Here is a 20,521-nt window from a genome sequence, read left to right as displayed (position 1 = left end):
AAAGCAGACAGAACAGGCTTTTTTTTTTTTTGAGATTTAATGTTTTTGTTTTAATAACAGACTCCTACCTTTTATGATAACGTTTAAAAGATAATGTAATTAAACTTCTAAATTGTACATTTTAACAAACTTAAAATTTCTTATTTAAGGTGACAGTAAATTTTATTCTTCGCTATGAGCTGATATTCCAGATGTCATTATAATTTCAAAGCATTCTGTGACTTCAGAGAGGTCAGATTGGTAAATTTTGTGCTTGCATACCCTCAGGGAATAACCACGGTATTCATTCCAGAATTGTTACTAGAAAAAAACAGCTCTATCTATTCCCTTGCCAGAGGGAGTCTTGGCAAGAGACAGCTCTTGGCTGACCATAAATAAAATTCCTTGAATCACCAGTGTCTTGATTTAAGAAAGAAATTTTACTGTGTCTTTCATACACAAAAGCTGATTAACAATGGTTAAAAAAACACTACTCCACTTTTTCACAGGTGTACAAAAGGAAATATAATGGAATTACATTCAACAATAAAGCTTAAAGTTCACTCTAGGTATAGTTGCATTAACATTCACATACACAAGCACGGAGTAAGTATATTTCAGGAGTCTTATAATAGCATACAGCATACATATGGGAGATTGATTTCAGGTAACATCATAGGTGTCAGCAAGATTAGCAATTCAGAGTGTTCTAAAAAAGGAAAACTAAACCAAAGAGAAGGTGTGGGCTGGCACACCAAGACAAATCACAGAATTCGAGGATTGAAAAGTCGGCTCACTGTGTGTATGAGAAAACAATTATTTTTCTTCAATTTCGGGGTCTTGATATAGTTGGCTAGAGAAGGTACTGTGTATTCAAAGTGCACGTAATTGTTTCTTAGAAAAGAGACAGAGAAAGATCCTTTTATTTAGTAATTAATACATGCAAGAGGCAGCCCCAGAGTGACCTGAAAGAGTAAAGCTGTGATTGGCAGGTGGCCGGTATAATACAGATGTTTCAGGCAATTCTCTTAAAGCACTTCTGTAGCAGCAATGATCATTTAAATGGCTGTAGACTGGATTCTCTTTTGAGGAGTTGAGGGGGGACTCATCATATTTCTCTTTAAAGATTTATAGTCATAGATTTTCTCTTTTTTAAATAAATCTATCAAACAACAAACAGCATAAAGTGAGGTGTTGGGGTTTTCTTTCGCTTCTGCTTTTGCATATGTGTTGGAAAAGGATCTAGCCTTTTCATAAACATTGTGTGCAAAAGAATTTTTGATAAAGTGAGCACAAGGACGCACAGCAAACACATCAGATCTGCTTCTGGTGCCCTGGTTGGCCCCGTTCAACACTGAACTGTTGGCTTGTAGGTGTAATGCAGGTTTTAGGGACAATGACACCACAGCCAACAGACTTGAGGATGCCCAAAGCCTTGTCGGCAGGGGTCGTTTTGTCTGCGAGAGGGTGGCCACTGCCTCTTGAGTTGTAAGATTTAGAAAGTCTGGTCCCTTTTAGTTCACGTTCCCCCTGGATTGGCAACTCCCACTGTTTCTTTGCCTTTGTTTCCCAGCCCTCCTTGCACCAACTAGTCTCATCTGGCCCATCCCAGCCAATGTCTGGCACTCACACGCCCACGGTAACCACACAAACCCAGTGGCCACAGACACCCAAGCTGCTCAATCTCAAAACCTTTGAGCCTGCCCTGCAAGTGTCATCAAGACAGGATCCCCGGAGCACAGGGCAGAGAGTCCAACCTCTCACTGGCGGGGCTGGGAAGCTTCTCCTTTGCGGCGGAGGAGAAAGGAAACTTGGGTCTGCTTTTTAGGTTCTGAAAACAAGCCAGAGTGGAGAGAAAGAGTTAACACCAGACTTAGTAAAGCTTTTAAGACAAAACCTCTTAAATGTGATCTACACAGACACAGGGAACTTTCTGCAGATTTCTGAGGTCTATAAGAGAGGGCTCATGGAGATAGGAGAAGGGAGTGGGGAGTTGCTACATGGGAGAGATTTGCCATTATTACAAAAACTGGCTAAGTGGCTTGTTTCCATGAGATGACCTCACTGGTCACTGTTGTCAGTCGTGCTGTTCCCTTTCTCTTTTTTTTCCTGGGTCTTGTTACCCTTCTTCTTTTTCTTCTTTTTCTTGGTCTCCTCCTTTTTGCCGAAGGTTATGAAGTCACTTTTGTCAATTTGGCTGTTAGTAGGCTCCTGCCGGATGGAGATGATTGCAGGAGATCCTGGGATAATGAATTTGTCTGGCAACTCACCGGGACCAGATTGTTTGGGGTTGCCTGGTCCGTATTTAAAGGTCCAGCTGTTGCTGTTGACACCAGCACCCACTGGAGGGGACACTTCTCCTGCCTCTGGTTCTGAAAGACAAAACATCCCAAGTCAGTGAGAGTCAACACACGCCTTCCAGGTCACGCTAGTGGGTAGAATACAGGGGAAGCTGCACAGACAACCCTGGCTCCCCCGCCCCCCAAGAAATCAGGGGTTATTTCTTTGAGCCTGAGGGCAAGGTCAGTGTTTGGAAACAATCAGGAAGGCAGATTTTCTCACCAGGGGTGTGGAAGTCTAATTTTCTAGGGACATATTTTTGGTTCTTTGTGCAGAATTTCCTAAAGAATGTGGTCGTGATTATTTTGCCTGGGAATGGGATGGAAAATGTACTCGGTTAAAGCAGAAGAGGCAATAAAAGAACTAGGAATAAATTTAATCAAGGAGGTGAAAGACCTGTACTCTAAACTCTAACATGTTTATGGAAAAAACTGAAGAAATGACACAAATAAATGGGAAGATATTCTGTGCTCAGGGGTTGGAAGAATTAATATTACTATAGAGTCAATGCAATCCTTACCAAATTTCCAATGGTATTTTTCACAGAAAGAGAAAATCTTAAAATTTGTACAGAACCACAAAAGACCCTAAATAGCCAAAGCAATCTTTAAAAAAATTTCTTGTAATGTTTATTCATTTTTGAGGGAGAGAGAGAGAGAGCGAGCGAGGGCATGAGTGGGGGAGGGGCAGAGAGAGAGAGAGGGAGACACAGAATCCGAAGCAGGCTCCAGGCTCTGAGCTGTCAGCACAGAGCCTGACGTGGGGCATGAACCCACTAATGGTGAGATCATGACCTGAGCCGAAGTCGGACACTCAAATGACTGAGCCACCCAGGCGCCCCAACAGCCAAAGCAATCTTGAGAAGTTAGAACAAAGCTGGAGACATCATGCTTTCTGATTTCAAGCTATATTACAAAGCTATAGTCATCAAACAGTATAGTATTGGCATAAAAACAGACACTTAGATCATTGAAACAGAATAGAGGACCCTGACGTAAACCCATGCATATATGTCAATTAATTTACCACAGAGGAGGCAAGAATATACAGTGGGGAGGGGACATTCTCTTTAGGAAATGGTTTTGGGAAAACTGGACGTCTATGTGCAAAAGAATGAAACCGGACCCCTGTCTTACACCACGCACAGAAATAAACTCAAAATGGATTAAAGACTTGAACATAAGACCTGAAAGCATAAAACTCCTCAAAGAAATCATAGGCAGTAAGCTCCTTGACGTGAGTCTTTGTGAATCTGACACCAAAAGCAAAAGCGATAAAAGCAAAATAAACAAACTACACTACATCAAACTAAAAAGCTGCTGCCCAACAAACTAAACCATCAACAAGATGAAAAGGTAACCTACTGCATGGGAGAAAATACTTGTAAATCATATATCTGATAAGTGGTTAATATCCAAAATGTATAAAGAATTCATTCAACTCAACAGCAAAAGAATATACCCTCTGATTTTCAAACAGGCAGAAGATTTGAATAGGCTTTTTTAAAAAGAAGACATACAAATGGCCAAAAGGTACATGAAAAGTTGCCCAGTTATCACTAATCATCAGGGAGAGGCAAATCAAGACCACAGTGAGATATCATTTCCCACTTGTCAGAATGGCTATCGTCAAAAAGACAAGAAATAACAAGTGCTGGCGAGGACGTGGAGAACAGGCAACCTGTGAGCACTGTCGGTGGGAATGTAAACTGGTGCAGCCACTATGGAAAACAGTATGGAGATTCCTCAAAAAATTAAAAATAGAAATACCATACAATCTAGTAATTCTGGGTATTGTACTTCTGGGTATTGATCCAAAGAAAATGAAAACACTAACTTGAAAAGATATGTGCACTCCTGTGTTCACTGTGGCGTTATTTACAATAGCCAAGATATGGAAACAACCTAGGTGTCCGTAGATGGAAGAATGGATAAAGAAAATGTGGCATGTATTGTAAAAATGAGTAAAGAAAACCTCATTTAATGGAGTCAGGATGGGCACCTGGCTGGCTTAATCCATGAGCATGTGACTCTCTCGATCTCTAGGTGGTGAGTTCAAGCTCTATGTTGCAAGTAGAGCTTACTTTAAAAAAAAAATAATGGAGTCAGGAAGCCTGGAAGGGGGATCTCTCGCACACATACCACTCCTGGAAGCCCGCACTACCAACAAGAAGAAGGAAGGTAGCTCTTATCTTGACAAAGGTACTTTTCACACAGGACTTTTATCACCTGCTTGTAAGACAAAGAAAGGACAATCTCTCCCTGCCCCAGCAACAACACAATAACCACCACCTGAAGCCAAAGAGAAACCACCACGGATCTCAGACTCTTGTTCTTTTCCAAAGAATTTTGATCAAAACAACCCTCCCCAATCTCCTCCTAAAACCTAGTAAGAGGTGACCTTTCCTTAGTCTCTTAGGACTTGCCTGTGGTTTACCACAATTTGTCCAAATTGCATTCCTCTGCTATTCCCTAATAAACTCATTTTGTTGGTAAAATAACTGGCGATTTTATTCATGTTTGACAATATATATAATGGAGTATTATTCAGCCATAAGAAGAATGAAATCTTGCCGTTTGCAACAACATGGATGAAATTTCAGGGCATTATTCTAAGCAACATAAGTCAGAAAGAGAAAGACAAATAATGTATGATCTCACTTATGTGTGGAATCTAAAAAACAACAGTAACAAAACCAAAAACAAAAAGCCAAGCTCATAGAGACAGAGAACCAATTAGTGGTAGCCAGCGGCAAGAAGGGGACAGGTATGTGTGAAATGGGTGAAGGTGGTCAGAAGGTACAAACTTCCAGTTATAAATAAGTAAGTCACTGGGATGTTAACATACAGCATGGTGATGATTGTTTCTGGGTTTGTTTGTTTGTTTGTTTTTAAAAAAGCATCTCTTTTCTTCCTTTCTCCCTTTCTTCCTTCCTTCCTTTCTTTTTTTAAAATTCTGTGCCGACAGTGTAGAGCCTGATGCGGGGCTCAAACTCATAACCCATGAGATGATGACCTGAGCCAAAGCTGGACGCTTAACTGACTGAGCCACCCAGGCACCCCAATTATTTTCTTTTTTTAAACTTATTTATTTATTTATTTTGAGAGAGAGCATGCGCAAACAGGGGAGGCACAGAGAGAGTGAGAGAGAAAATCCCAAGCAGGCTCCCCACTGAGAGTGCAGAGCCCAATGCAGGGCTTGAACTCACAACCCTGAAACTATGACCTGAGCTGAGATCAAGAGTCAGACTCTTAATCACCTGGGTGATGATACTGCTTACTTGAAAGCTGCCAAGAGAGATCTGTAAGTTCTCATCACACATACATACACACAAACAAAATTCTTTTGTAATTATAGTGACAGATGTCAATTAGACTTAATGTGGTGATCATTTTATAATGTATACAACTATCAAATCATTATATTGTATACCTGAAACTAATATAATGTTATTATGTCTATACCTCAGTAAAAAGAAAAAAAAATATTATTAAAGAGAATCTTTTTCATAAAAAGAAACAAAGAACCAAAAGTCCTGAGGTTGTAAGAGCTATTGTAAACAGGGCATTCCCTGGAACAATTAGTGCCGTTAATTAACTTTTTGTAGTCTTTCTACAATGAAAGAAGCCCTGGGCATTTGTTATTGTAATCACAAACTGAAATACTTGAATCTCATTTTGGGTAGACACTACTGTTTTCTCAAACCAGTTCTAAGGACCTCCGGGGGTCTCCTGAGTTCTCTGTTAGAATTTTTTAAATGGAGGTCTCAATAATGATGGTAACATAAAAGGCAGCTGTAGACATAAGTAGATTCTGTGGTACCTGGACAATACCCCCGTCCCCTGACTCCCCCAAACTAAGAACCGCCAAAGGATTTCAGAACCTTTGTCTGCAATTATACTCAAAATACTTTAATTGTCTTCAGGTAATGGGCGAAAAACCTAAACCAGAGGTACATGATGGAAGAAGGTGGCGGGGGGAGGCAGGGAGATAGGGGGAGGAAGAAGGAGGAGGTTGGGTGGGGGGGGAAGGAAGCAGCAGCAGCTGCAGCATAAGCAGCAGCAAATTAGTGTGTGATTACAGAAAACTTTGGCTACAAATGTATTTTGACACCTACTTTGTCCAAAACAAAAGATGAATTAGTGGAACCAACTATTTGATCCTAATTGTATCACAATAACCTTGAGGGGTGTTGGGATGAAGCAGAGAAGAGATGGAAAGATGTGTGGGTATAGAGGGGTGCTACCTAGTATAGAAGAATGGAATCCTGTTGTAAATATAGTCCTGTTTGGGTAAAGCACTGGGAGCCAACCTTACTTTCCAAACCCAGCCCCCTCCCTCAGTGTGCTCAGAGTCTAGTTGAGACAGACACTCAAGCAATTGTAAGGCAACTGGATAAATGCAATGACCAAGGTACACAAGAAGTGTTATGGGATTCCAGAGGAAAAAATTACTAATTATACTTGAGAAAGTCAAAGGAGATTCCAGAGGAGAGATGAAATTTGCCCTGGGTAGGGGGAAATTATGATGTATCCACAGGGGTTTTCAATGCAAGACCTCCCCAAGAATCTAGCTGGAAGACACATGATATAGGATATGGATGACTTCTAGAAGAGTAGAGGTCAGATCTAGAGAGGAAGAGTAATAGTCTTTCTGTGTAAAGTAATCCCAGCGGCCACGACACTGAAACCATTTGACATCACAGTAGCATGCATGTATCTGACACTGCTCCTGGGGTGGAATCCTGAAAAATTCCGCAAGATAAACCATTTACATTTGATTGCAGTTTCAGATTCTCTACATCTGCCATTTCCATCTCCCGACCTGCCACTTACCTATCTCCTCTCATTTGGCATTCTTAGACACTACTTCTCTAACACTGCTCATGTCAAGCTCACTAATCACGTTATTGCCATAGCCAGTGGTCACATTTTAGTCTGCACCATAGTGGACCTCTCAGGGGCATCTGTCCGCCGCTTGGGAGATACTTGTTTTTATGAGTTCCTTATCAAACCATTCTCCTCTTTTGGCACTGTACCTTCTTCTTTCTCTTCACTCCTTTCGAGGTCTCAGCCATGTCCATCAGTATATGTACCGTCCAAATATGCTGATGAGATATAGATTTATATTTAGAGACTGTATCCCTCTGTGCTCCAATCTCATGTCTCCAAATGCCCATCCTATATCTATTCTTGAAAGTCTCATGGGACATCTCAAGCAGAAAGAACTCTTGATTCCTCTCATCTATTCCTTTCTAAATCTCTCCAGTCTCAATAAATGGCATTCCATTCACCTTAATGCTCAAGCCAGAAACTTCCATTTTTTCCCCCTATTCTCCATTCTCCACTTAATGTATATCAAGATCTGTCATTCCTGCCTCCTAAATATACCCTGACTTTGTCCTTTTCTCTCCATATGAACTGTCACTACCTTTTTTTCAGGGCACCATTACCTTGAACGTGAATTACAGCAACAGGCTCTTCCTTGTCCAGCCTGCTTTGACTTTTGCTTCTCTCTAGCCCTCCACCCAGGAGCCAGAGTCATCTTTACTCCTTAAGTTTTTCTCCCTTTTTTAAAAACTGAAATATAGCATACATACAGTAAAATTCTTTAAAAATAGAAAGCAGATTACATCACTCCTCTGCTTAAAATTATTCAGAGGCTTTCTACTGCCTTAACAAAATAATAAAAATCAAACTCCCTAACATGGTATATAAGGCCCTTCAGTAATCTGATATTTTTTATTCTCCAATCTCATCTCCAAGACTCCCTCTCACCACTATCCTCTGGCCACACAGGCCTTCTTTTGGGTCCTCAGACTCCTCTTGGGATTGTTTTTGCCTCAAGGCCTGTAAGCACACAGTTTCCTTTTGCCTAGAATGATCTCCCCTCCATTCTTAACAGGACTCCTCATTCTTCAAGTCTGTGCTCAAATGTAACCCCCTCACTGAGGTGTTCTATGACCCTCCTGGCCAAGCAGCAATGTCCTTCACCTCCATCTGTCACTGTAACATCCAGAGAGGCAGAAAAGGTATCTGCTTCATTCACCACTACCTAAGCAGAGTCTAGCACAATTCCTGGCCCATAACAGGGGTTTAAATAAATACTTGCTGGGTGGGTGAATTCAAGGACTGGTAGGAGAAGCAGCAGGCCCTCCAACAGATCCAACAGCCCTCCACTGACTGCACTCACTGCTGCTTGTCCCTAAAGACAGTGAAGTGATGTGTGTAAAGTGCTAAGCCTGATCGCCAGCACAACGTAAGAGCCCAATAAATTGAACCACATATGGGCAACTATATATGGCACAGCTCTTGGGGCTAGGAAGGCAGGTTAAGAATATATTGCAAATTTAGCTCAAGTGCCAGCAGGCAGTAGGGAAAAGAAGCAAGGAACTTTCATCTCTCCTCCAAATCTCTTTCCCTACAACATGCTTCCCCTGGCAGAGTGAACTTTACTGCTCTGTGGACACGGGGGCCACGGATGCTTTTTCTCTGAGACTAAGACTAATTTCTTTAGCCATCGGAGATAAATCTGCAACTGAGCTCAGCCAGAAGCTGCCTGTTTACCTTTAACATACAGACCCCGTCCTTGAGAGATGGAGACAAAAGCAAGGCAGGTGTTTAAAAGCCGGGATTTGTCATCTAGGAAAACTGGGTTTCAATACCACTCTGGGGTCTCTCACATAGCCCAGGATGGAAATTTTTCCCAACCACAGCCAGGACTCTGCATGAGGCCTCAGGACTGTCATCTGGAGATGCAGAGCTCAGAGATGTCTTTATCTTGCAGAATTAAAGGACATTAAAGGCTAGATCTGTTGGACAAGGGAGCCACTCACAGCAGGACTGCTAAGAGTTAATGAGTTTCTTTTACATGTCACTGAGCTTCTCGGCCTTGGCCTTTGCGGGGAGTCTTGGTTGGTCTGACTCAGCCTTAACTCCAAGAAGCGATCAGAGATCCATTCCAGTGCATCTTCCTCATATCCAGCTTCTGCAGAGCAGAAGGAAATCTGGTTTCTAGAGTCCCTTACAGACGATTGTGACTAACCTGTTCTGGTTCATGTGTAAGCAAACATCTCTGAGGGCTCATTCAGGTGAAATAAGAGCTTCAGAATCTGACGAACAACACTTACTGACCTCCTAATCTTGAGTCCCTCTTGACCAAGAGCACTAAAGCCCCTTGGCCATATTCACCTATAAAATGCTGTGACTTTGGGGGCAGGATCAAGGAAATACTCCCCTTTAAAGAAGATGAGAAAGGAAGAGACACCAGGGCCAGTACCAGCAAATAGTCAATCCAGGGAATGTTTCCTCTTTTCCTTTTCCCCCTCCTGTGACTTCCCACAAGTCCCTCCCCTCTGGTCCTAGGGAACCTAGCTCACTGGCAAGGCCAAGACTGACATGAAGTCAAGACTCCATGGGGGGGAGGGGCACCTGGGTGGCTCAGTCAAGTTTCCGACTCCCGATTTTGGCTCAGGTCATGATCTCACAGTTGGTGAGTTCAAGCACAGCATCGGGCTCTGCACTGACAGTGTGAAGCCTGCTTGGGATTCTCTCTGCCCATGCCCCAACCCCCAGCATCTCTCACTCTCAAAATAAATAAAAAATAAATAAACTTTAAGACTCTATCAGAGCCTAGAAAGGGGATTTCAGGTATATACCAAGCAGGTGGGGGTCTGGATCCTTAGGCAGAGTCCTTCCCTGACATTCAGATTACAAGCCAATGGGATTTAAAAGCTTTGATAGAGGGGCACCTGGGTGGTTCAGTCGGTTAGACGATTGACTTCAGCTCAGGTCATGATCTCAGTTTGTGAGTTCAAGCCCCACACTGGGCTCTGTGCTGACAGCTCGGGGCCTGGAGCCTGCTTTGGATTCTGTGTCTCCCTCTCTCTCTGCCCCTCCACCACTAACGCTCTGTCTGTCTCTCTCTCAAAAATAAATATTCAAAAAATAAATAAATAAAAGCTTTAATAGAATATAATCATAATTACAGTAAATGGTTTTGCCTCCTCCCCTTTTTTTGGTATTGGCTGATTTCTCCACCACAGGTAGGAATACATTTAAAAGTCAGAACAGGGGCTCCTGGGTGGCTCAGTCGGTTAAGCGGCCGACTTCGGCTCAGGTCATGATCTCACAGTCCGTGAGTTCGAGCCCCATGTCGGGCTCTGTGCTGACAGCTCAGAGCCTGGAGCCTGTTTCAGATTCTGTGACCCTACCCCGTTCATGCTCTGTCTCTCTCTGTCTCAAAAAAAATAAATAAACGTTAAAAAAAATAATAAAAAAAAAAAAGTCAGAACAACATACATATTTTTTAAAATGCATAAGGATCTCCAACTTAAAAAGCTGCCCTCTGGGGTAACTGGGTGGCTCAGTTGGTTAAGCATTTGACTTCAGATCAAGTCACGATGATCACCTTCCTGTCTACACCACAGGATCTAATGGTTTGTGAGTTCAAGCCCCAAATTGGGCTTTGGGTTCTGTACTGATAGCGTAGAACCTGCCTGGGATTCTCTCTCTTTGCCCCTCCCCCACTCACACTTTCTCTCTCTCTCAAAATAAATAAATAAACTTAAAAAAAAAAACCAAAAACTGCTGGCAGCTTTTTCTGCCCACAGGTCCTGTCCCCATACTTTAATAAAATCACCTTTTTGCACCAAAAACAAAAACAAAAAACAACAATAGCAACAACAAAACCCCTGCCCTCTGAAGGTAGCTAGCCACTTCATTTAATCCTATAAAGCCACCTTAGACACTTCTCTTAGGCACTGCCCAGGGTCTTTTTTGGCAACATCTTTTATAAAGGAACTGTGGCCAGAGTTTGGCCTTGGGGACTGGGAATGAGTGGGTTTGCCAAAGCACATAGTGGGGAAGGTCCTGAACAGAGTGCAGCAAATGCCAGCCTTGTGAACTCACCCCAACCCTATTCTGAACTGCTCTGGGCAGTCAGGTGAGGCCAGAAGAGATTTTTCTGATTTACATTAATTTTCCCCAACAGAATAACACCAAGTCATTTTGACCAAGGATAGTACTTTGAGGAAAGCTCTTGGAGGGTCACAGGCTGGAGTATGCTGGGGGGGGGGGGGGGGGGAGGTTGGGGGGGTCGAATTCTCTTTTCCTCTGTTCACCTTGCTTTTTGCTCTTCTGAACTTGAGAGTTTGCCCTGACCTCTATCATTCATAATACAAAGTTCTGGGCAATTTGCATAAGTACTTCTGAAACAGTTTTCTCATCCATAAAATGGAGATGATCACCTTGCTGTCTACACCACAGGATTCTGGATGTATTTAACATTTTCTGTAGTCTTCCTATGTGCGTGGCACAGGCTAAGCAGACCTGTGTGCAATATAATTTCTGCTCCTCACAAGAACCAGACGAAGTAAATATTGCCAATATCCATGTCTCTTTTATAGGTATGTCTGTTTTATAAAAGAAGAGACTAAGGATCAATGATCTCCCAGTTACTTAGTGGAAGAGCCTAGGACCAGATGGAACCTAGGCAGTCTTAACTCCACCACATGCTGAGCTGTACCTGAAGGCCCTTTGAAAACCCTGAAGCATTATACAAATGTAGCAATTACTTTGATAGATTTGTTTTGCCACCATTTGAGAGACAGAGGTGCAGGCAGGAACCCCTAAGCTAGAATCAGCTGAAAGAACAGAGGCTGGGGGCGGGGCATGGATGCAGCAGTGACAAGCTCAGGAAAATCACAGCCCATTCTGCAGGTTTCAGCCCTCCCCTTACCACCCCATTCATCCCTTTGTTGCCATCTTTGGGATTTAGTCCTAAGGTTAATAAAGAGCCTCCAGAAAACCCATCATTTTGATTAAAGCCTGGGCTATCTTTCCAGACAGCACTCTGGAGCCTGCCTACCGCCCACTCCGCTAGGTCAGTGCAGCCAGCAAAAGCTATTAAATGATTACAGCCATTTCCGGCCCAGCCAGACAGCTCCCCTGGATTGCTCATTCTCTGGCTGGGGCTGCCGCTGCTACTTCTGGCTGCCCAGGGAAAAGTCACAGCACAGAAGGTTCTGCAGATTCTGGGTTTGCAGGTGAACATGCAGGCTTTCTGCGCAGGGACACCCCACTTCTCCCCCTTCCTTGACTCCTCTCCCCACCGGAGCCTGCCACTACAGCCTCATGCAGCTCCGATTTTGTTTGCACCGTCTTAAGCAACCATTTCATCTGTCTCTCGTGTGTGTGTGTGTGTGTGTGTGTGTGTGTGTGTGTGTGTGTGTGTTTTAGCAGAACCTAGCAGATTGTAGAATCATACACGCTCAGTCTGACCAAAAGGCAAAAACCATCCGCCACCAAACCTGCTGAAAGACCTGGTTGTAAAGCATCCCTAGCTCTACCCCACCCCCATCCTACCATCTGTGGGGCTGTGGGCTGCCCGAACAAGCTCCGCCTCCTCTCGCTCACTCAGCCTTTATGAATTGGGCAATGTTAATCGGAGTAATTACAGCCCACAAAACACAGGAGAACCGCAGTCTGCAACCCAAATCCTGTTCAGGATCAGAGAGAGGGGGAGAAAGCTCCAACCACCTGGGCTAGCATTTCCACCATTTCTCCACTACTTCCTAGGCCTTCAAAAGTCAGTAGAAAGAATTTTCCGAGGAAACAAGACAATGTAAAAATACACTGCGTGTTCTCTGTTAGGACCTTAGGTTCTATAATCAGAATAGTAGGTTTAAATATGGCTACAGCGTATATATTATGTGATGTCTAGCAAATCATTTAATATCTCAGTTTTCATGTGTAAAGGAGATAATAGCACTTCATAGGGTTTTTGCAGGATTAAATGTAATTATCCTTATAGAATATAAAACAGTGCATGACACAAAGTAAAAACTCATTACATTTTACTTGTTAGTAAGATCAGAGGAGCAGAAGATTCAGTCACTTAGGGAATACTGATAAATTGCTTATTAAAGGTCAAGCATTTTATGAAGCATTTTGCATTTGCATTTATATGTATATATATATACAGACACACACATATATTCCCTATAATAAGTAATAATTATAAAAAATAATTGTTATAAAAAAGGATTTCCGGGGTGCCTGGGTGGCTCAGTGGAGCGTCTAACTCTTGATCTCAGCTCAGGTCTTGATCTCAGGGTTGTGGGTTCAAGCCCCACATTGGGCCCCATGCTGGACAGGGAGCCTACTTTGAAAAAAAAAAAAAAAGTTTTCCATTCTATAGGTAAGGAACTGAAGGCTTAATTACAGCAAGGTCTTTTGCCCTGAATCACACAGGGATTTGGTAATAAAACTGAAAAATTCTTTTGGCTCAGACTCCCCAGCTCAATAATTGATTTGTTATTATTATTTTATTTCTGTGAAGCCTTGGGGATGAGGGAGGAGACAGAGTTGAGCTCACTCACAGGCCTAGCAGTCTGACCCCTAGAGTGGCAGGGAAGGGATGATGTGAGTATGAAGCCAGGCAGGCTGGTCTGAATCCACTCCCCAGAGAGTGCCACTCCTGGGTGAACCGCCTGCTTGCGGGGTTGAGGGGGGCAGTGGCTGCGTGATCTGGAAGGAGATTTTGTGGCTATTTGTTGCCTCAGGCCACAGCTGGGCTAATTTTCAGTAATTTTGGAGCGGAAGAGATAAATACAGTGGCATATTTTTAAAGCCACAGCTCTTGCTTTGTGCCCAAAATAACTCTACCATTTCTAGGTTAAGAGTATAAAGACATCATGTGCTGTGAACACAGATTCAGAAACTGGAATGGCTGGTTTCAAATCTTCCAAGCTCTCCGCAGTAAGCCAAAAAAAAAAAAAAAATCAATAATATTTCTTTCCATGACCCCCTAACCTAGCAGGGCTCAAGCTGCATGGTTTTCTGTACCTTATTCCTGGTTGCTGGAGTCCAGGGAGGGCAATTTCCCCTTAGAGCCTTCTTACAATGCCCCCAGCCTCAGCCAAGCTGTTATAACCTAGGGCTAGCAGAATGCTGAAAATGAAGGTTTGGGGGACACAAACATTTGAGCTGCAATCTCAGCTTTATCACCTATTTGTTGTGTAACCTAGAGCAAGTCGCTTGGCCTCCCAGCCTGCATTCTTTCATATGTAAAACAGATAACAATATCCATCTAATGGAACTGTGAGCATTAAAAGGACATAGTGCTCATAAATCACATAGAACAATGCCTGGCACGCAGAAACCGAAATAGAGGATTGGTATTATTACAATGTAGTGTTCCTCTGAGGAACCTGACTCCCTGCCCACCCTACCCCCCAACAATTTATTCCTGGATGCAGTACTTCCAGGAACTCTCCTTTCCAGGGGCCCTCCTCCCATCTGGCTCTGCCACTCCCAGGGATCATTAAAGAAGTCTAGCTGTGAAGTTTTCCATCCTAGGACTGGTTGCTAGGTAGGGAGCCATTCTCTAGAGCCCTCTGAAGCAGGCAGGAAGGATGCACCTTAGTCACGGTGGGACCCCACTATGGATGAAGTTGGAAAAGACTTGAGGGAGTGCCTGGGCAGCTTAGTCGGTTAAGCGTCGGACTGCAGCTCAGGTCATGATCTCATGGCAGAGGAGTTTGGGCCCCATGTCGGGCTCAGTGCTGACAGCTCAGAATCTGGAGCCTGATTCGGATTCTGTCTCCTCTCTCTCTGCCACTCCCCCACTCATGCTCTGTCTCTCTCTCTCTCTCCCTCAAAAATAAATAAACATTAACATTTTTTTATTATTATGTTTTTTTTAAGAGAGAGAGAGAGACAGAGTGGGAGAGTGGCGGAGAGAGAGAGAGAGACAGAATCTGAAGCAGGCTCCAGGCTCTGAGCTATCAGCGCAGAGCCCAACATGGAGCTCGAACCCACGAGCATCAGATCATGACCTGAGCCAAAGTCAGATGCTCAACCGACTGAGCCACCCAGGTGCCCCTAAAAAACTTTTTTTTAAAAAGACAGGTTCAAATCGCAGCTCTGGCATTCTGTGTTCTACTATTTTCTACTACACTACTTGGGTGAAGCAGACTTGTGGTTTTTTCACAGGTAACATGGATATAGTAGCCACCTCCAAGAGGCAACTAAATTTATTTATTATGTACAATAAACTAGACATTGTGCTAGGAATTAGGGACAGAGATATGAATATTAGGGCAGGTACCCTGCCCTCCAAGAGTTAAAGTGAAGAAAAAGACAAATAAATGAATAAATACAATATTGTTTTAAGTGAAAGGGGATTTCAACTACCTCCACTGTGACCTCAGTCTGTACTTTCTAACTGATTGAGTTCTTCTTTCCAGCATATCTTTCCCAGCAGGCAAAGCCTTCCAGGACAGGAAGAGAAACTGCCCCTCAAGCATTAACTACTACTGCCCTGACTCCAGCAAGATTCTGCATGATTGACCCCAAGACAGTGATCGACCCAACCTTTACTACCCAGCACTTGTACCCACCCACCTTTGCCCCACATTTTCCCTATATAAACCTGGAAGTCTTGTCAGCACTCTGGAGGCAGTCTTTGAGACAGTGGCCCACTGTCTTCCTGGTGTCAGCCTCACTGAGCTAAATTCCTGTCTTGTTTCACCACCACTCCTCTCCCTGCTTTTGGATTCTGTCAGTGGCGACCGGCTGAACCTGGTCTGTCTGGGATGCCCCAGAGCCACATGCTCTTGCACCTCTGTGACCCAGTTACATAAGGAATAAACAAGATAGAGAAACTATGGCATAAAGATGGCATTAAACTCTCTAGAGTCAGTGTGTGCAGAGGTTAAGAGCACTAGCTCAGAAGTCAATGAGCCCTGTTTCAGATCTTGTTCCCCCCAATTAACTAGATAGATATGTGACCTTTCCTAACCCTAGGTGCCTCAGTTTCCTAAGCATTAAAATGGGGATAATAACAGGGGCGTCTGGGTAGCTCAGTCAATTAAGCATCCCACTTTGGCTCAGGTCATGATCTCACAGTTCGTGGGTTCAGTCCAGTTCTGTGCTGACAGCTCAGAGCCTGGAGCCTGCTTCAGATTCTGTGTCTCCCTCTCTATCTGCCCCTACCCCGCTCACACTCTGTCTCTTGCTCAAAAATAAAAATAAACATTTAAAAAAGACTCTTCTCTGGGGTGGTTATACACAGTAAGAGATAGATAATACATGTAAAATGCTTAGAACAGTACCTGGCTTAAGTAAACAAAACATGGTTTAAGTGCTCAATACAGGTAAGCTATTACTATTATCGTTCACAAATAAATTCTCTCATTATCTCTGCTCCAGGAATTCTCAAGCCTGAGGGCTAAGTCCCTTGGTGGGATGGCTAACTTAAGTGATACATAGTACTGGCTAGGGGTGGGGTCAGAGGGAAGTGTGTAACAAATGCAGTCCAACCCTAGATAAGAGCATGCCGATTTGGTATGTTCATACCCTATAACCCAGTAATCCCACTTCTGGAAACATAAGATACATAAGATTTATGTATAAGAATATCCATTGCATGGTTTAAAAAACATAGATACCAACAGGAAGCTGGATAAATAAATAATAATATGGGCATATGGCACAATATGTCCTTATTAAAGAAAAATGAGGTGAGTCTATATGTACTGATTTGGAAAGATGTTTATTTTAAAAAAAAAGCTGTATGCTAATACATATAACATCTCATTTTGCTTTTTGAAAACCTACTTCTTTTTTATTAAGCCAAAAACATTCAGGGGTGCCTGGCTGGCTCAAATGGTAGAGCATGTGACTCTTGATCTCAGAGTTGTGAGTTTAAACCCCATGTTGGGTGTAGAGATTACTTAAAAATAAAATCTTAAAAAAACTCATGTATCAATTATGTGATTAAAAGTTATTTTGGGGGTACCTGGGTAGCTCAGTCAGTTGAGCATCCGACTTTTGATTTTGGCTCAGGTGGTGATCCTGGGGTGATGGGAATGAGCCCTGATTCAGGCTTGGCACTGAGCATGGAGCCTGCTTAAGATTCTCTCTCTCTGCCCCTTCCCCATACACTCATGTGTGTATGCTCTCTCCCTCTCTCTCTCAAATAAAAAAAAAATTATTTTGAAAAATATTTGGAAGCCTAGAGTAAACTATGGACTTTGGGCAATAGTGCATGTCAATGTAGATTTGTCGATTGTAACAAATGGACCACTCTGGTGCTGGATCTCAATAGTGGGTAAGGCTGTGCGGGTGTGGGGACAGGGCTACATAGGAACTCCTCTGTACCTTCTGCTCAGTTTTACCGTGAACCTAAAGCTGCTATAAAAAATAAAGTCTATTAACCTCAAAAAATATTTGGAAGATATACACAAAACTGTTAACAGTGGTTGCCTCACTGAAGGGGAGTGGGATTCAGGGACACTTGAATATTTTCATGCAAATGATGTTGTATTGTTTCATATCCATATCAACAATATAATTACATGTTATTTTATAATACAGTACTTTGAACTTTGTATTTATAAAAAATCTGGGGGATACACACTAAACTATTGGTAGTGGTTACTTCGTGGGAGCGTGACCAGAGATACAGGTAAGGTACTAATCATTTTATTTTGCTTTTGTACAGATTTAATTTGTCATAATCTTTGTTCTTTTACAGTTAAATCAGAGAGAGAGAGAGAAAGAGAGAGAGAGATTAAAAAGATGACTAGCCCAGCCACTACTTAATCAGCTGTAAATTCAAAAACTAGCTGAGACAAAACATCACTGTCCCAGATAGTCTGGACCCAGGACCAGCTACATGATTTGCAGGGCCCATAAAAAATTATTAAGTACTTTGAGATGGCAACAGCAAAATATTAAACCAAGAGGCCCTTCTAAGTGCAAGACCCCATGAAGCAGCCTTGTCTGAACCCAAGAGCCCAGTGCTGGGTCCCCGCTTCAGCACCACAGCTTGACAGGGACTCTTTCTAGAGTTTCCACGCTGCCTGTCCACCTGTGAGAGATAATCATTTCACCCAACAGTAAAACTGCTTCCGGGTTGGTTGGGTTTTCAAACTTTTTGTCGCTACCCTTCCCCCTCACTTTGTCGCAATCTGTGCTTCTTAAAATTTGGCAGCAATCCCAGGCTCTGTGTTGCTGTGTCACTTCTCAGCCTTGAGCAACCATTTCTAGACAAGCAGTGATCTCCCTGCACCGAGGGTATAAAATGGAGGTGCCGTCAGAACACTGCAGTAGAAGGAGGGCAAGAGAATGAGTGTCATCGGGGGAAAACCCACTCCACCACCACTATCCCCCCACTTTGCACTTCTATTCTATACCATTTCATTTAATTTAACAAAACCATTTCTTTTTAATGTTTATTTATTTATTTTGAGAGAGAGAGTGAGAAAGCATGCACAGGGGAGGGGCAGAGAGAGAGAGAGAGAGAGAGAGAGAGAGAGAATCCCAACAAGGCTCCACGTTCAGCATGGAGCCCAACACGGGGCTCAATCCCATGACCATGAGGTCATAACCTGAGCCCTGAGCTGAAATCAAGAGTCTGATGCTCAACCAACTGAGCCCCCCAGGTGTCCCTTAACAAAACCAATTTGAATCCTATTTACTGTGTGCCGGGCATTGTGCTAAGTGCCAGGAATATTAAATTGAGTAAATGATTATATTTTTGAATGCTTACCATGAGTTAAGCACTACACTAAGCATTCTGCATGTACTCTCATTTCATCCTTATAGCAGCCAACAGTCTTTCCTCTTTTGCACACTAATAAATCTGAGACACAATGACTGAGTGGTACAATAGGGACCCAAGGCACTGTGCAATGCTATGCTGCCTCCCTTAAGAAGCAAACCAACGCAAAATTTAAACAAACATGGCCTTCACTCTCCACATTTTCTCAGATAAGATTAGATCAAGTCCACCAGAATTAGCTAAGAACATTTCCAAGGCCAGTAGTAAGATATTACATGCTCATGGACTAGAAGAACAAATATTGTTAAAATGTCCATAATACCCAAAGCAATCTACAGATTTAATGCAATCCCTATCAAAATACCAGCAGTATTCTTCACAGAACTAGAACAAGTAATCCTAAATTTGTATGGAACCACAAAAGACCCCAAATAGTCAAAGCAATCTTGAAAAAAAAAAAAAAGAACAAAACTGGAGGTACCACCATCCCAGATTTTAAGATATACTACACGAAGATGCAGTAATCAAAACAGTATGGTACTGACACAAAAAGAGACATACAGATCAATGGAACAAAACAGAGAGCCCAGAAATAAACCCACAATTATACGGTTAATTAATCTTTGACAAAAGAGGCAAGAATATGCAATGGGGAAAAAGACCAGCTCCTTTCCAACGATGTTGGAAAAACCTGAAAGGAACATGCAAAAGAATGAAACTGGACCACTTTCTTACACCGCATATAAAAATAAACTCAAAATGGGGCGCCTGGGTGGCTCAGTCGGTTAAGCGTCCGACTTTAGCTCAGGTCACGATCTCGCGGTCCGTAGTTCGAGCCCTGTGTTGGGCTCTGGGCTGATGGCTCAGAGCCTGGAGCCTGCTTCTGATTCTGTGTCTCCCTCTCTCTCTGCCCCTTCCCATTCATGCTCTGTTTCTCTCTGTCTCAAAAATAAATAAACGTTAAAAAAAAAACAAAACTCAAAATGGATTAAGAACCTAAATGGAGACCTGAAGCCATAAAAATTCTAGAAGAGGGCACAGGTAGTAATTTTTCAGACATCAGCCATAGCAACATTTTTCTAGATCTGTCTCCTGAGACAAGGGGAACAAAAGCAAAAATAAACTATTGGGACTACATCAAAATAAAAAACTTCTGCACAGCAAAGGAAACAACTAACAAAACTAAAAGGCAACCTACTGTATGGAAGAAGATATTTGCAAATGACATCTGATAGAGGGTTAGTATCCAAAATACATAAAGAATTTATACAACTCAACACCCCCCCAAAACAAATAATCCAATTAAAAAATGGGCAGAAGACATGAACAGACATTTCTCCAAAGAAGACATCCAGATGGCCAAGAGACACATGAAAAGATGCTCACCATCACTCATCATCAGGGAAATGCAAATCAAACCATAATGAGATATCATTTCATATCTGTCAGAACGGCTAAAATCAAAAACAACAAGAAATAACAAGTGTGGACAAGGATATGAGAAAAAGGAACCCTTGTGCACTGTTGGTAGGAATGCAAACTGGTGCAGCCACCATGGAAAACAGTATGGAGGTTCCTCAAAAAATTAAAAATAGAATTACAATTTGATCCAATAATTCTACCACTGGGTATT

At 42.6% G+C, this 20,521-nt stretch overlaps 1 protein-coding gene across 12 annotated transcripts in view; it reads right to left on the bottom strand.

Annotated features, from left to right (window-relative positions):
• Nucleotides 1–400: 400 nt before the first annotated feature.
• Nucleotides 401–20,521, bottom strand: part of LOC106968330 (protocadherin alpha-C2) — a 195,817-nt gene continuing 175,696 nt past the window's right edge. For all 12 annotated transcript variants that reach the window (XM_053222096.1, XM_053222086.1, XM_053222108.1 and 9 more), the window contains exon 4: nucleotides 401–2,351. In XM_053222096.1, coding sequence (XP_053078071.1) covers nucleotides 2,041–2,351 — 311 coding nt within the window. In that variant the 3' untranslated portion in view covers nucleotides 401–2,040. The remainder of the gene's footprint in view (nucleotides 2,352–20,521) is intronic.

This window comes from Acinonyx jubatus, chromosome A1 (genome assembly GCF_027475565.1).
Source record: "Acinonyx jubatus isolate Ajub_Pintada_27869175 chromosome A1, VMU_Ajub_asm_v1.0, whole genome shotgun sequence".
Taxonomy (NCBI): Eukaryota; Metazoa; Chordata; class Mammalia; order Carnivora; family Felidae; genus Acinonyx; species Acinonyx jubatus.
This window is presented reverse-complemented; position numbering and strand designations above follow the sequence as displayed.